A 15157-nucleotide genomic window follows, 5' to 3' on the forward strand; every position below is an offset into this window, starting at 1 on the left:
CAGCTCCGCTGGAAGCAGCTCCCCAGGCTCTCCCCTGCAGTATCCAGGTACAAGACGGGTTAAAAAGAGAGGGGGGGCACATAAATTTAGGCGCAAAGAATACAAAAAAAGCAGCTATTGGGTATATCACTTATTAGCAGTGAAAATCCTTGTGTTATATAGCGCTGTGGTGTGTGCTGGCATACTCTCTCTCTGTCTCCCCAAAGGACTTTGTGGGGTCCTGTCCTCAGTCTGAGCATTCCCTGTGTGTGTGTGTGTGTGTGTGTGTGTGTGCGGTGTGTCAGTTCGGCTGTGTCGACATGTTTGATGAGGAAGGTTACGTGGAGGCAGAGCAAGGGCAGATAAGTTTGGTATCGCCCCCGTCGGGGCCGACACCTGATTGGATAGATATGTGGAAGGTCTTAAATGACAATGTAAACTCCTTGCATAAAAAGTTTGATGACGCTGCAGCCTTGGGACAGCCGGGGTCTCAGCCCGCGCCTGCCCAGGCGACTCAGATACCGTCAGGGGCTCATAAACGCCCTCTATCTCAGATGGTTGACACAGATGTCAACACGGAGTCCGACTCCAGTGTCGACGATGATGAGGCACATTTACAGTCTAAATGACCAAGGCCATCCGATACATGATTATTGCAATGAAAGATGTATTACACATTTCTGAGAGTAACCCGGTTAATACCAAGAGGGTTTATATGTTTGGGGAGAAAAAGCAGCCAGTGACTTTTCCCCCATCTGATGAATTAAATGAATTGTGTGAAGAAGCGTGGAGTTCCCCTGATAAGAAGTTAGTGATTTCTAAGAGGTTACTGATGGCGTTCCCTTTCCCGCCAACGGACAGGTTACGTTGGGAAACATCCCCTAGGGTGGACAAGGCGCTGACACGCTTATCTAAAAAGGTGGCCCTGCCGTCTCAGGATACGGCCGCCCTAAAGAAGCCTGCGGATAGAAAGCAGGAAGCTTTCCTGAAGTCAGTGTATACACACTCTGGTACTCTACTGAGACCTGCTATTGCTTCAGCCTGGATGTGTAGTGCTGTAGCAGCGTGGACAGATACTCTGTTAGACGACATAGATTCCCACGACAGAGATACTGTTTTGCTAACCCTGGGCCATATCAAAGACGTCGTCTTATATATGCGAGATGCTCAGAGGGACATTTGCCTGCTGGGCTCTAGAATTAATGCTATGTCCATTTCTGCCAGGAGGGTCTTATGGACTCGGCAATGGACAGGAGATGCTGATTCTAAAAAACACATGGAGGTTTTGCCTTATAAGGGTGAGGAATTGTTTGGGGACGGTCTGTCGGACCTCGTGTCTACAGCAACAGCTGGAAAGTCCACTTTCTTGCCTCAGGTTTCCTCACAGCCTAAGAAAGCACCGTATTATCAAATGCAGTCCTTTCGTTCCCAAAAAGGCAAGAGGGTCAGGGGTGCATCCTTTCTTGCCAGAGGCAGGGGAAGAGGTAAGAAGCTGCACCATGCAGCCAGTTCCCATGAACAAAAGTCCTCCCCTGCTTCCACTAAGTCCACCGCATGACGTCGGGGCTCCACAGGCGGAGCCAGGTGCGGCGGGGGCGCGTCTCCGAAACTTCAGCAGCCAGTGGGTTCGCTCACAGGTGGATCTCTGGGCTATACAAATTGTATCTCAGGGATACAAGCTGGAGTTCGAAGCGACTCCCCCCCGCCGTTACCTCAAATTAGCCTTGCCAGCTTCCCCCATGGAAAGGGAGGTAGTGCTGGCGGCAATTCACAAGCTGTACCTCCAGCAAGTGATTGTCAGGGTCCCCCTCCTTCAACAGGGAAGGGGTTACTATTCCACAATGTTTGTGGTACCAAAACCGGACGGTTCGGTGAGACCCATTCTGAATTTAAAGTCCTTGAACACTTATATAAAGAAATTCAAGTTCAAAATGGAATCGCTCAGAGCGGTTATTGCAAGCCTGGAAGAGGGGGATTTTATGGTGTCGCTGGACATCAAAGATGCTTACTTGCATGTCCCCATTTACCCACCTCACCAGGAGTACCTCAGATTTGTGGTACAGGACTGTCATTACCAGTTCCAGACGTTGCCGTTTGGCCTGTCCACGGCACCGAGAATATTTACCAAGGTAATGGCCGAAATGATGATACTCTTTCGGCAGAAGGGAGTTATAATTATCCCGTACTTGGACGATCTCCTCATAAAGGCGAGGTCCAGGGAGCAGTTGTTAATCAGCATAGCACTCTCTCAGGAAGTGTTGCAACAGCACGGCTGGATTCTGAATGTTCCAAAGTCGCAGCTGATTCCTACGACGCGTCTGCTTTTCCTGGGCATGATTCTGGACACAGAACAGAAGAAGGTGTTTCTCCCGGTGGAGAAGGCCCAGGAATTAGCATCTCTGGTCAGGGACCTCCTGAAACCAAAACAGGTATCGGTGCATCACTGCACGCGAGTCCTGGGAAAGATGGTGGCTTCATACGAAGCCATTCCCTTCGGCAGGTTCCATGCGAGGATCTTTCAGGGATCTGTTGGACAAGTGGTCTGGATCGCATCTTCAGATGCATCGGTTGATCACCCTGTCCCCAAGGGCCAGGGTGTCTCTTCTGTGGTGGCTGCAGAGTGCTCACCTTCTCGAGGGGCGCAGGTTCGGCATACAGGACTGGGTCCTGGTGACCACGGATGCAAGCCTCCGAGGATGGGGGGCAGTCACTCAGGGATGAAACATCCAAGGGCTGTGGTCAAGTCTGGAGACTTCTCTACACATAAATATACTGGAATTAAGGGCCATTTACAACGCCCTGAGTCAAGCAGAGCCCCTGCTTCGAAACCGGCCAGTGCTGATTCAGTCAGACAACATCACGGCGGTCGCCCATATAAACCGCCAGGGCGGCACAAGAAGCAGGATGGCAATGGCGGAAGCCACAAAGATTCTTCGATGGGCGGAGAATCACGTGCAAGCACTGTCAGCAGTGTTCATTCCGGGAGTGGACAACTGGGAAGCAGACTTCCTCAGCAGACACGACCTCCACCCGGGAGAGTGGGGACTTCATCAAGAAGTCTTCCAACTGATTGCAAACCGATGGGAACTGCCACAGGTGGACATGATGGCGTCCCGCCTCAACAAAAAGCTAAAAAGATATTGCGCCAGGTGAAGGGACCCTCAGGCGATAGCTGTGGACACCGTGACACCGTGGGTGTACCAGTCGATATATGTGCTTCCTCCTCTTCCTCTCATACCAAAAGTACTGAGAATAGTAAGAAAGAGAGGAATAAGAACAATACTCATTGTTCCGGACTGGCCAAGAAGGACTTGGTACCCGGAACTGCAAGAAATGCGCACAGAGGACCCATGGCCTCTGCCTCTCAGACAGGACCTGCTGCAACAAGGGCCCTGTCTGTTTCAAGACTTACCGCGGCTGCGTTTGACGGCATGGCGATTGAACGCCGGATCCTAGCGCAAAAAGGCATTCCGGATGAAGTTATTCCTACGCTGATAAAGGCTAGGAAAGACGTGACAGCAAAGCATTATCACCGTATATGGCGAAAATAAGTTGCTTGGTGTGAGGCCAGGAAGGCCCCTACAGAGGAATTCCAGCTGGGTCGTTTCCTGCACTTCCTACAGTCAGGGGTGACTATGGGCCTAAAATTGGGGTCCATAAAGGTCCAGATTTCGGCCCTATCCATTTTCTTTCAGAAAGAACTGGCTTCACTGCCTGAGGTTCAGACATTTGTTAAGGGAGTGCTGCATATTCAGCCCCCTTTTGTGCCACCAGTGGCACCCTGGGATCTTAACGTTGTGTTGGATTTCCTGAAATCCCACTGGTTTGAGCCACTTAAGACCGTGGAACTGAAGTATCTCACGTGAAAAGTGGTCATGCTGTTGGCCTTAGCATCGGCTAGGCGTGTGTCGGAATTGGCGGCTTTGTCTTGTAAAAGCCCATATCTGGTCTTCCATATGGACAGGGCAGAATTGAGGACTCGTCCCCAATTTCTCCCAAAGGTGGTGTCCTCGTTTCATTTGAACCAACCTATTGTGGTGCCTGCGGCTACTCGGGACTTGGAGGACTCCAAGTTGCTGGACGTAGTCAGGGCTTTGAAAATATATGTTTCCAGAACGGCTGGAGTCAGGAAGACTGACTCGCTGTTTATCTTGCATGCCCCCAACAAGCTGGGTGCTCCTGCTTCAAAGCAAACTATTGCTCGCTGGATCTGTAGCACGATTCAGCAGGCTCATTCTTCGGCTGGATTGCCGCATCCAAAATCAGTAAAAGCCCATTCCACAAGGAAGGTGGGCTCTTCTTGGGCGGCTGCCCGAGGGGTCTCGGCTTTGCCGAGCGGCTACTTGGTCGGGTTCAAACACATTTGCAAAGTTCTACAAGTTTGATACCCTGGCTGAGGAGGACCTTGTGTTTGCTCATTCGGTGCTGCAGAGTCATCCGCACTCTCCCGCCCGTTTGGGAGCTTTGGTATAATCCCCATGGTCCTTACGGAGTTCCCAGCATCCACTAGGACGTCAGAGAAAATAAGAATTTACTCACCAGTAATTCTATTTCTCGTAGTCCGTAGTGGATGCTGGGCGTCCGTCCCAAGTGCGGACTTTCTGCAATACGTGTATATAGTTATTGCTTAACTAAGGGTTATTGTTATGAGCCATCCGTTGAGTGAGGCTCAGTTGTTGTTCATACTGTTAACTGGGTAAGGTATCACAAGTTGTACGGTGTGATTGGTATGGCTGGTATGAGTCTTACCCTGGATTCAAAATTTCCTTTCCTTGTAATGTCAGCTCTTCCGGGCACAGTTTCCCTAACTGAGGTCTGGAGGAGGGGCATAGAGGGAGGAGCCAGTGCACACCAGATAGTACCTAATCTTTTCTTTAGAGTGCCCAGTCTCCTGCGGAGCCCGTCTATTCCCCATGGTCCTTACGGAGTTCCCAGCATCCACTACGGACTACGAGAAATAGAATTACCGGTGAGTAAATTCTTATTTTTACCTATTGTGTTTCTAAAAGAAAGCTATTAAAATATAATTAAGTACAAATTTCTAAAGAATGTGACAAAATCTGTAAAGGGACATACACACTTAGCGATATAGTAAACGATATAGCTCATTTTCATCCTCCTGAGCGATATCATTAACTATATCACCCAGTGTGTATGCAACTGATGATGGCCGATGCGCGGCCCCACGGGTCGTTAACGACCCATGGTGTCGGCCGTACATGCAGCTCAATTTGGGCTCATCGTCCAAAGCTGCATGCACGCCTCTGCCGCTGTATGGCGTCATTGTGCGACATCGCACGGTGTGTATGCCCACCGTCGAAAGGCCCGGCCCGGGAGGGAGCAAACTAGGCGATGTTGCTCACATTGCCTAGTGTGTACCCACCTTTAGTGAGAAGATTGTGTAGTTTGTTTTTTTACATCATTCAGCCATATTCCTTTGTGTACTGAAAGTATAACTGTGTTTGAAAATGCATTTTTAAGAAATAAATGAATATTTCAGAGATCAATACGTTCTCTTCATCTTCCTAGCTCACAATGCCTTCCCCGATGCCTGAATACCTGAATGTACACTATATATGTGAGTCTGCATCACGGCTGTTATTTCTATCCATGCACTGGGCGCGCTCTATTCCCTCTTTCCAAGCTCTTGGGTGAGTAAGAAGTCAAGGGATCCCAATCTCTTTATGTTGTCAATAACATAGCACCCACAGCTTAGGAGGTGATGTAAACATTCCCAGAAATGTTCCCCGCGCAGGGCTGGTAGTCTGTAAAAAGTTGGAGGGGGGGGGGGGGGGGGGGCGGCATTGCTTGTTATCCCTCTGCTTTTGAGAGAACCAGCCAAGGCATTGAGGCTAGCTAAAGCTTTCAGGTTGGTGAGGGATCTCCCCTGCCCACTTTTATTTATAGTACTTTCTTATTTATTTTGTTTGTCATTCGTGTCAATGAAATTAATGACCATGTCAATAATGGGAAAAGCAATTAACATTTTTAAAACATCACTGATACAGGTTGAGTATCCCATATCCAAATTTTCTGAAATACGGAATATTCCAAAATACAGATTTTTTTGTGTGAGAGTGAAATAGTGAAACCTTTGTTTTCTGATGGATCAGTGTACACAAACTTTGTTTAATACACAGTTATTAAAAATATTGTATTAAATGACTTTCAGGCTGTGTGTATAAGGTGTATATGAAACAGAAATGAATTGTGTGAATGTACACACACTTTGTTTAATGCACAAAGTTATTAAAAATAAGATTTGTCAAGTGGTGATTTTGCTGCGGGATTGCTTTACAATGCAAAACTAGCTTGGTTTCACCTTTCAACATAAAACAACACTTTAAGGGGTATATTCAGTTGGTGTCGAAAACTGCCGTCTGTCGAAAAGACGGCAGTTTTTCGACTTTTTAAGGTTGAATCGTGATTCGACCTGTTCAGTCCTATTCGATAAGTCGTGGAATTCGACTTGTCGAAAAGCACGTTGATCGGCGGAATAGTTGCCGTTCCACGTGCTTGTGTTGAAAACGGGGCCAAAATCAACATGTTTTGGCCCCCATTTCGACCTTCTCAGTTCGATTTTAAAAAAAGTCGAATGAGATGGGGACATCAGCGCCGGAGACGGGGAGAGCCGAGGCGGGGACGGGGTGAGCAGCGCTGGAGGACAGCCGCCGATCACAGCAACGTCCACCCGGCTCCAGCAAGCGAGACTTCGCTTGCTGGAGCCGGGTGGACGCTGCCGTGAGCGGCGGCAGGGGAAGATGGGGAGCGGCAGCGGCTTCTGTGACAGGGGGGATGGAGCGGCGGCTGTGAGACAAGAGGGACGGGGGAGAGCCACGGACAGATGGGGGAGAGCGGTGCTACAGCAGCGGCTCTTCTCCCCCCCTCCCCCTCCCCATCTCAATTCGACTTTTGAGATGTCCATGGAATAGGCCAGGTCGGATCCATTCTGACAAATGAATGTCGGAATGGATCCAACTTCAATTAAATATACCCCTAAATCTTACTGCAAAATCACAGGAAGAATCAGTACTTTTAGGAAATCGTGACCTATTACAATTGGCTCTTAGTGCTGTCACGATCACACCTGAAAGTGCTCTTGCAATTTTCAGACCATATACAACTTATTCACTACTAATGTAGATGTAATATCTATCTCTCTTATCAGGCAAGAGGTCAGCATCTCGCTAGTGAAAGCTTGCTGGAACGAACTGTTTTCGCTTGGTCTTGCTCAGTGCTCCCAAGTGATGAATGTGACAACCATACTAACAGCATTTGTTAATCACCTGCACAGCAGCATGCAGCATGGTAAGATCCCCTGCTTACCTTCCCAAACTATAGCAAGCAGTATATTCATCAAAATGATCACTGGGTACTGCCTGGTGACATTCTGTTATATGCATGAAATGTCCAAGCATTCAAAGCTGTGTGTTATTTACATTTGATATCTTACATAACCATGAGGATAACATGTATTTATTACCTGTTATTTATAAATAATATATTTAGCCATTTAAATTAGTGGTACTGTATGTAAACACACACAAATTGATTGACATCTACTTAGTGCATATGCAAGTTTAATATTTTTCATTGACTGTTTATGGCTTGATATTGCCTAAGATGCTTTGATAAAACGTTTTTCTCTTACGTCCTAGAGGATGCTGGGGTCCACATTGTCCACTAGGAGCCACTGGCACTTTAAGAGTTTGAGGGTGTGGGCTGGCTCCTCCCTGTATGCCCCTCCTACCAGACTCAGTTTAGAAAATGTGCCCAGAGGAGCCGGTCACAGCTAGGGGAGCTCTCCAGAGTTTCTCTAGTAAAAGTTTTCTTAGAGTTTATTATTTTACAGGGAGGCTGCTGGCAACAGCCTCCCTGCTTCGTGGGACTAAGGGGGGGAGTAGTGTCCGCCCTGCGAGGTCTGAGCTATCTCCGCTGACAGGACACTGCTGATCGTTAGCCGCTCCAGGCGACCGCTCACTCCCGCAGCATGCCGCCACCCCCTTACAGAACTAGAAGACTTCGGTGGCGAGTGAGTCACCAGCCCTCCTGGCAAGCGGGGAGCCGGTGTGAAGATGGCGGCAGCAGGGTAGGGAGCGCAGTACTAACTGCACTCCAGGGCTCAGCGGTACATAATGCGGCGCTGTGAGGGGCGCCCTGAGCCAGCGCCTATACCCTACACTGGTCAGCAAGCCTGTCAGGGTCCCTGGATCGCTGCCAACAGAAATCCTCAGGCCAGTATAATATGAAGAGCGGGAAGCAGAGCCATGTTCAGGGGGCGGAGCTTCTCAGAGCGGACCTAGCAGCGCTCAGCGTCGTTTTCCTACCTAAAATACAAACAAAAACCAAATTGCGCTCAACAGTCAAAATATATGTATTTATTATAAAATATATAAAATACAGCAATTCTCCCGGGAGTGCAATAATTATAAATGAATAATCATAAAATGTATACGGTACAGAATCACTGTGTCCTGATATGTTACTAATTAGCAGATATTATGAAATAATTGCAACAATGTGGCCACAAACAATATGATGTATTGAGCAGTGATGGTAATAATAATACTCTTTTATACACCATATAGGTCTGTATGCTGGTAACAACTAACTTGTTGTATAAAGGTCCCCAGACAGTCCTTGTTCCGTGCAAGCATCTATTGGTTTGCAAAAAGGTTACCTTGTAAAGGATTATTATGGATGGGCACTCAAGTGCATGTAACGGTGAAAGGATGAATTGTGTCCACTGAACAAAGTTCGCTGTGGCGGTGTTTTGGCAGGGAGAGCCCGGAGTAATGTTTCTATAGCCAGCCGTTTTACCCCCGCACGGGGGAGGGGAGAACGGTGTCTGAGAAAGCCGTCGGGTTTGGAATGGAATGTAGCCGTGCACAGGCTGTGAAACCCAGATGGCTAGATGTACTCTGTGACACGGTGTACTTGCGTTCTCACCCACAAAAGGCTGTGCTTACCTCCCACGGGCAGCTCCGACTGAGCCTCCCTCCGATTCACCTGATGTAGACACGGGACTGTTGGAGCCACAGATATGTTCCCCTGGCCGTATGTGCGAAGTTGCCACACTCTAGATGGTGTTATCGGAGTTGCGTCTCCTGGCTCAGCTTCAATACGGACTCGCTTAGGTAATCCACCGGCTGTGTCAGAAAGGCACCGGAGCCCCGGCGCTTGATCGTCAGTACGGTGATGTAGCTGTGCAGTGTAGCGGCCGTCAGGAACCAAACTCCTGTGTGGGCTGATATTGTCTGGACTTCAATGAATGAAGGGTACACCTGTATCCTTAACGCGTTTCAACGCCAACAGGGCGTCTTCTTCCAAAAAGGCAGGTATAGCTGGGAGTGAAAATGTCCAATACTTATACCTGCTACACAAGTGCAATTAATTTGGCTCATTAGGTCAAAAACGATCTCAGTCATTATAGACATGTGAGGAGCCAGCCTTTTTACTCTGTAGCAGATAATACAATTATAACTCATATAAACAATATATAGGACATTTGTAGCATAAGGATGCCTATATACATCCGTACCTCTAGATTTGAAATAAGTAAATACCAATCAATATACACAAGTGTCTATAACGACACATTATGAGACTGGGAAATGTAGATATTTGAAGCAATGGTCGCTACTAAAAAACGGTTTATATTTCTATTTAGAACTATATAAACCTATATTAAATGCACACTATTTCGCTGCACTCATTTATTTACTATTGCTACTACTTTATTGTTCGGTAGCATCAAACAGAGGAGATCGTATAAAGTAAGCTAATTTAATAGCATATGGTATACTATAATCTCTAGATAGGGGGAAGGGTACCAACACATACACACTTAAGTTGGAACAATGAGGAGAGAGAGCAAATTAAATAATTCTCAGCAGTATTGCAAAGAGACTGCCAGAGTCAGAGATTATTAGGTGTAAATATGGAAAAAAATTGAAGATTGATTAATAAGTCAGCTAAATATAGATACTTATAGCATATAGTAATTGTAATAAACACTAAACAATGAGTATAGTTAATAGGAAAAGGATAAAGAGAAGGAGGGAATTATAGCAGCGCTAGGTATACTGATATTACGTCTAGATGAATTCTAGATCTATCGTCTCATTTAGACCTTGAGGGTTAAGTGACTGTAGTCTAAGAATCCAGGATGCCTCTTGTCTGCATAGGGTTCTAAAGCGGTCACCTCCCCTGCTGGTGACTGGGACATGTTCCAGTCCTACCAGCCGGAGTCCCGCTGGATCCCCCCCATGCATTTCCAAGAAGTGGCGTGGAACACTATGGTTGGTACATTTATTCAGAACATTTCTCCTATGTTCCATAAAACGAGTTTTTAAAGAACGTATTGTCCTGCCTACATAGTAGAGTTGGCATGGGCATATCAGTAAATAGATGACATATTGTGTACTGCAATTGATAAATGAATCAATAGTATAAACTTTCTTAGATGATGTTGCACATACAGTTTTGGTTTTATTCAACACAGATGAGCACGTGGTACACCTGGCATGATTGCACCTGTAAAAACCTAGGACCTCTGGTCCAATTAGTGTCCTTTGAGGGCACTTAGGTGTCCGTTTATTAGATTGTCCTCCAAAGAAACTAGGCGCTAGAATATTTCTTAGATTCTTAGCTTTCTTGAAAATTATCGAAGGTGTTTCAGCAAGATGTTCTCTGAGGATGGGATCTGTGAATAATAATCTATAATTTTTCTTAATAATGTTTCTGATTTTATTTGCAGCTACATTAAATTTAGATTTGAACACTAAACCATATTGATTGTTTTTACTGTTACCTTTATTTTTCATCATCACTACATTGTTACTGATTTTATTTTGTGTGGTATCTGTATTGTCGTTATCATTCACAGTCTTATGCTCATAATCTGATGTCTCCATCCCCAGAACGGGTTTATTTTTGTTATTAATGGTAAGGGTATCTGTTCTATCTAACTTTGAGGCATATTCCAGAGCTTCATCTAGTACTGTTTGTGGATATTCACAATTTTTGAATGTTTCTACCAGATTAACTATCTGTTCTTTATATTTTATATCAGAAGTACAATTTCTTCTGATTCTATGTACTTGGCTCTTAGGGACATTTTTAAGCCAACTCTTACTGTGGTTGCTAGAATAGGGTATATAGTTGCATGTGTCCACTTCCTTCTTAAACGGAGACACTGTAACCATTCCCTCCACCACCTCCACCGTGACATCTAAAAAATTAATTTTTGAAGGATGGTGAGTGCAAGTGAAGGTTAAACCATATGTGTTATTATTAATGTAACTAACAAAATCAGTGACCGAAGTAGAATCCCCTTTCCAAACAAAGAAAAGGTCATCGATATAGCGACCATAGAGGACCAGGTTTGCAGCGTGGACATCCGTCCAGATGTACATACTTTCAAAATCGCCCATGTATATATTGGCGAAACTGGGCGCGAACCTGGTCCCCATCGCTGTGCCGAGGACCTGTAGGTAGTGACAGTGATCAAATAAAAAATAATTGTGAGATAAAATAAAAGAGATGGCTGACAAAATAAATTTGCATTTCCTCTCTGAGATTCCAATATCATCATATAGGCTTTTGGCCACACATTCTATCCCCAATTTATGTGGGATGTTTGTGTATAGTGCCTGAACGTCACATGTGACGAACCTATATTCCGGCTTCCATTGCAAGCCTTCCACTAGTTGGATAAACTCAGTGGTATCGCGGATATGGGATCTCAGAGAGGATGCGTGCGGCTGTAAATAAAAATCAACATAATAAGACAAATTAGACGTGAGACCCTCAATCCCTGAAATGATTGGACGACCCGGTGGATTGTGCAGTGACTTGTGTATCTTGGGGAGGTGATAATAAATAGGAGTGATTGGGTGGAGGGGGTAGAGGAAATTAAATTCATCACGGGTGAGTACATTCTCAGTACATGCTGATATCAATAAACTTTTTAGATGTTTTTGGTATTCTAAAGTGGGGTCATATCCCAAGATTTTGTAAAAAGTTGTATCGGACAGTTGTCTTTTTGCCTCTTTAAGATAATCTTCAGTATTCTGCACTACTATCCCTCCCCCCTTATCTGCTGGTTTGATTGTTAGTAGCTGATCATCAGCAAGCCTCTTTAGTGCCTTCCTTTCATCCACATGGAGATTGAAAAGGCATGGATGTATTTTGTTATCACACAGCTTACGGAATTCTTCCAAAGTCGTGTGATAAAATGTATCTATTGCACTTGTTTTGTGTGATGTAGGAAAAAATTGAGATTTGTTTTTAAAGGGATCTCTATTACTGTCAAAAAGTAACAATGGTGTCTGTACTTCCAGATCATCTTGATGAGTATTCTCAAGTAGTAATTGATTGAGTATATTTAATCCAGATATATCATCATGATCAAGCATAATATCAGAGTTCTTTGTATTTGTAGAGCTTTTTTGCTTGTCTGTGACCGCAAAAAATCTTTTCCTACAAAGTCCTCTGACAAATCTATTAAGCTCAATGAACAGTTCAAAAAAATTTGGACGTGAAGTGGGTGAAAAATTCATCCCTTTAGCAAGTAGAATTTCCTCAGTACTGGTAAGTGGAGTGGAGGAGAGATTGAAAACACCCACCGGTTTCATCGAAAGAAAAGAAAGAAAAGAAAAGAAATTTTCACGTGATCTTAGAGATTACAATACTAACACCATTAAAAGCTATCAAAAGAGAAACCGGTCTAGAGATGATTCACGTCTAGAGATTAGTCAAACAGTGAGAACCAATGACAACACCCAGACTTATCATACATCACAGAGAACAAAGTCCCGATATAGGTATAGGAAATATTCTCAGAATAGGGATTCACCAGCTAAATATCATCAAGATACAAAGCCACAAGTATCACCTGGGTGGAAAACGGTACCACATAATACGTGGCATAAAGAACCAACCACGTTAACCCATAATGAGGAATCCCCCCGAGAGCAACGGTCTTTTTTAGATCGAGGAAGGAGGGAAAAGAGAGAGGCCATATACAGAGGGAACAGAATTCAAACACACAATCGATACGACCCATTAACGAGAACGCCAAAAAGAGGAAGAGATATCGACCCAGAGGGAGGAGAGGAGGTAAGAGAAAAGAAAAACCAACGGTTTCGATGAAACCGGTGGGTGTTTTCAATCTCTCCTCCACTCCACTTACCAGTACTGAGGAAATTCTACTTGCTAAAGGGATGAATTTTTCACCCACTTCACGTCCAAATTTTTTTGAACTGTTCATTGAGCTTAATAGATTTGTCAGAGGACTTTGTAGGAAAAGATTTTTTGCGGTCACAGACAAGCAAAAAAGCTCTACAAATACAAAGAACTCTGATATTATGCTTGATCATGATGATATATCTGGATTAAATATACTCAATCAATTACTACTTGAGAATACTCATCAAGATGATCTGGAAGTACAGACACCATTGTTACTTTTTGACAGTAATAGAGATCCCTTTAAAAACAAATCTCAATTTTTTCCTACATCACACAAAACAAGTGCAATAGATACATTTTATCACACGACTTTGGAAGAATTCCGTAAGCTGTGTGATAACAAAATACATCCATGCCTTTTCAATCTCCATGTGGATGAAAGGAAGGCACTAAAGAGGCTTGCTGATGATCAGCTACTAACAATCAAACCAGCAGATAAGGGGGGAGGGATAGTAGTGCAGAATACTGAAGATTATCTTAAAGAGGCAAAAAGACAACTGTCCGATACAACTTTTTACAAAATCTTGGGATATGACCCCACTTTAGAATACCAAAAACATCTAAAAAGTTTATTGATATCAGCATGTACTGAGAATGTACTCACCCGTGATGAATTTAATTTCCTCTACCCCCTCCACCCAATCACTCCTATTTATTATCACCTCCCCAAGATACACAAGTCACTGCACAATCCACCGGGTCGTCCAATCATTTCAGGGATTGAGGGTCTCACGTCTAATTTGTCTTATTATGTTGATTTTTATTTACAGCCGCACGCATCCTCTCTGAGATCCCATATCCGCGATACCACTGAGTTTATCCAACTAGTGGAAGGCTTGCAATGGAAGCCGGAATATAGGTTCGTCACATGTGACGTTCAGGCACTATACACAAACATCCCACATAAATTGGGGATAGAATGTGTGGCCAAAAGCCTATATGATGATATTGGAATCTCAGAGAGGAAATGCAAATTTATTTTGTCAGCCATCTCTTTTATTTTATCTCACAATTATTTTTTATTTGATCACTGTCACTACCTACAGGTCCTCGGCACAGCGATGGGGACCAGGTTCGCGCCCAGTTTCGCCAATATATACATGGGCGATTTTGAAAGTATGTACATCTGGACGGATGTCCACGCTGCAAACCTGGTCCTCTATGGTCGCTATATCGATGACCTTTTCTTTGTTTGGAAAGGGGATTCTACTTCGGTCACTGATTTTGTTAGTTACATTAATAATAACACATATGGTTTAACCTTCACTTGCACTCACCATCCTTCAAAAATTAATTTTTTAGATGTCACGGTGGAGGTGGTGGAGGGAATGGTTACAGTGTCTCCGTTTAAGAAGGAAGTGGACACATGCAACTATATACCCTATTCTAGCAACCACAGTAAGAGTTGGCTTAAAAATGTCCCTAAGAGCCAAGTACATAGAATCAGAAGAAATTGTACTTCTGATATAAAATATAAAGAACAGATAGTTAATCTGGTAGAAACATTCAAAAATTGTGAATATCCACAAACAGTACTAGATGAAGCTCTGGAATATGCCTCAAAGTTAGATAGAACAGATACCCTTACCATTAATAACAAAAATAAACCCGTTCTGGGGATGGAGACATCAGATTATGAGCATAAGACTGTGAATGATAACGACAATACAGATACCACACAAAATAAAATCAGTAACAATGTAGTGATGATGAAAAATAAAGGTAACAGTAAAAACAATCAATATGGTTTAGTGTTCAAATCTAAATTTAATGTAGCTGCAAATAAAATCAGAAACATTATTAAGAAAAATTATAGATTATTATTCACAGATCCCATCCTCAGAGAACATCTTGCTGAAACACCTTCGATAATTTTCAAGAAAGCTAAGAATCTAAGAAATATTCTAGCGCCTAGTTTCTTTGG

The 15157-nt window shown here is 44.2% G+C and overlaps 1 protein-coding gene across 4 annotated transcripts in view; it reads left to right on the forward strand.

Annotated features, from left to right (window-relative positions):
- The window catches only part of NR2C1 (nuclear receptor subfamily 2 group C member 1), a 172460-nt gene that overhangs the window by 111523 nt on the left and 45780 nt on the right, over window positions 1-15157 (forward strand). For all 4 annotated transcript variants that reach the window (XM_063927605.1, XM_063927603.1, XM_063927606.1 and 1 more), the window contains exons 11-12: window positions 5509-5630; window positions 7148-7287. In XM_063927605.1, coding sequence (XP_063783675.1) covers window positions 5509-5630; window positions 7148-7287 — 262 coding nt within the window. The remainder of the gene's footprint in view (window positions 1-5508; window positions 5631-7147; window positions 7288-15157) is intronic.

This window comes from Pseudophryne corroboree, chromosome 6 (assembly GCF_028390025.1).
Source record: "Pseudophryne corroboree isolate aPseCor3 chromosome 6, aPseCor3.hap2, whole genome shotgun sequence".
Lineage (NCBI taxonomy): Eukaryota > Metazoa > Chordata > Amphibia > Anura > Myobatrachidae > Pseudophryne > Pseudophryne corroboree.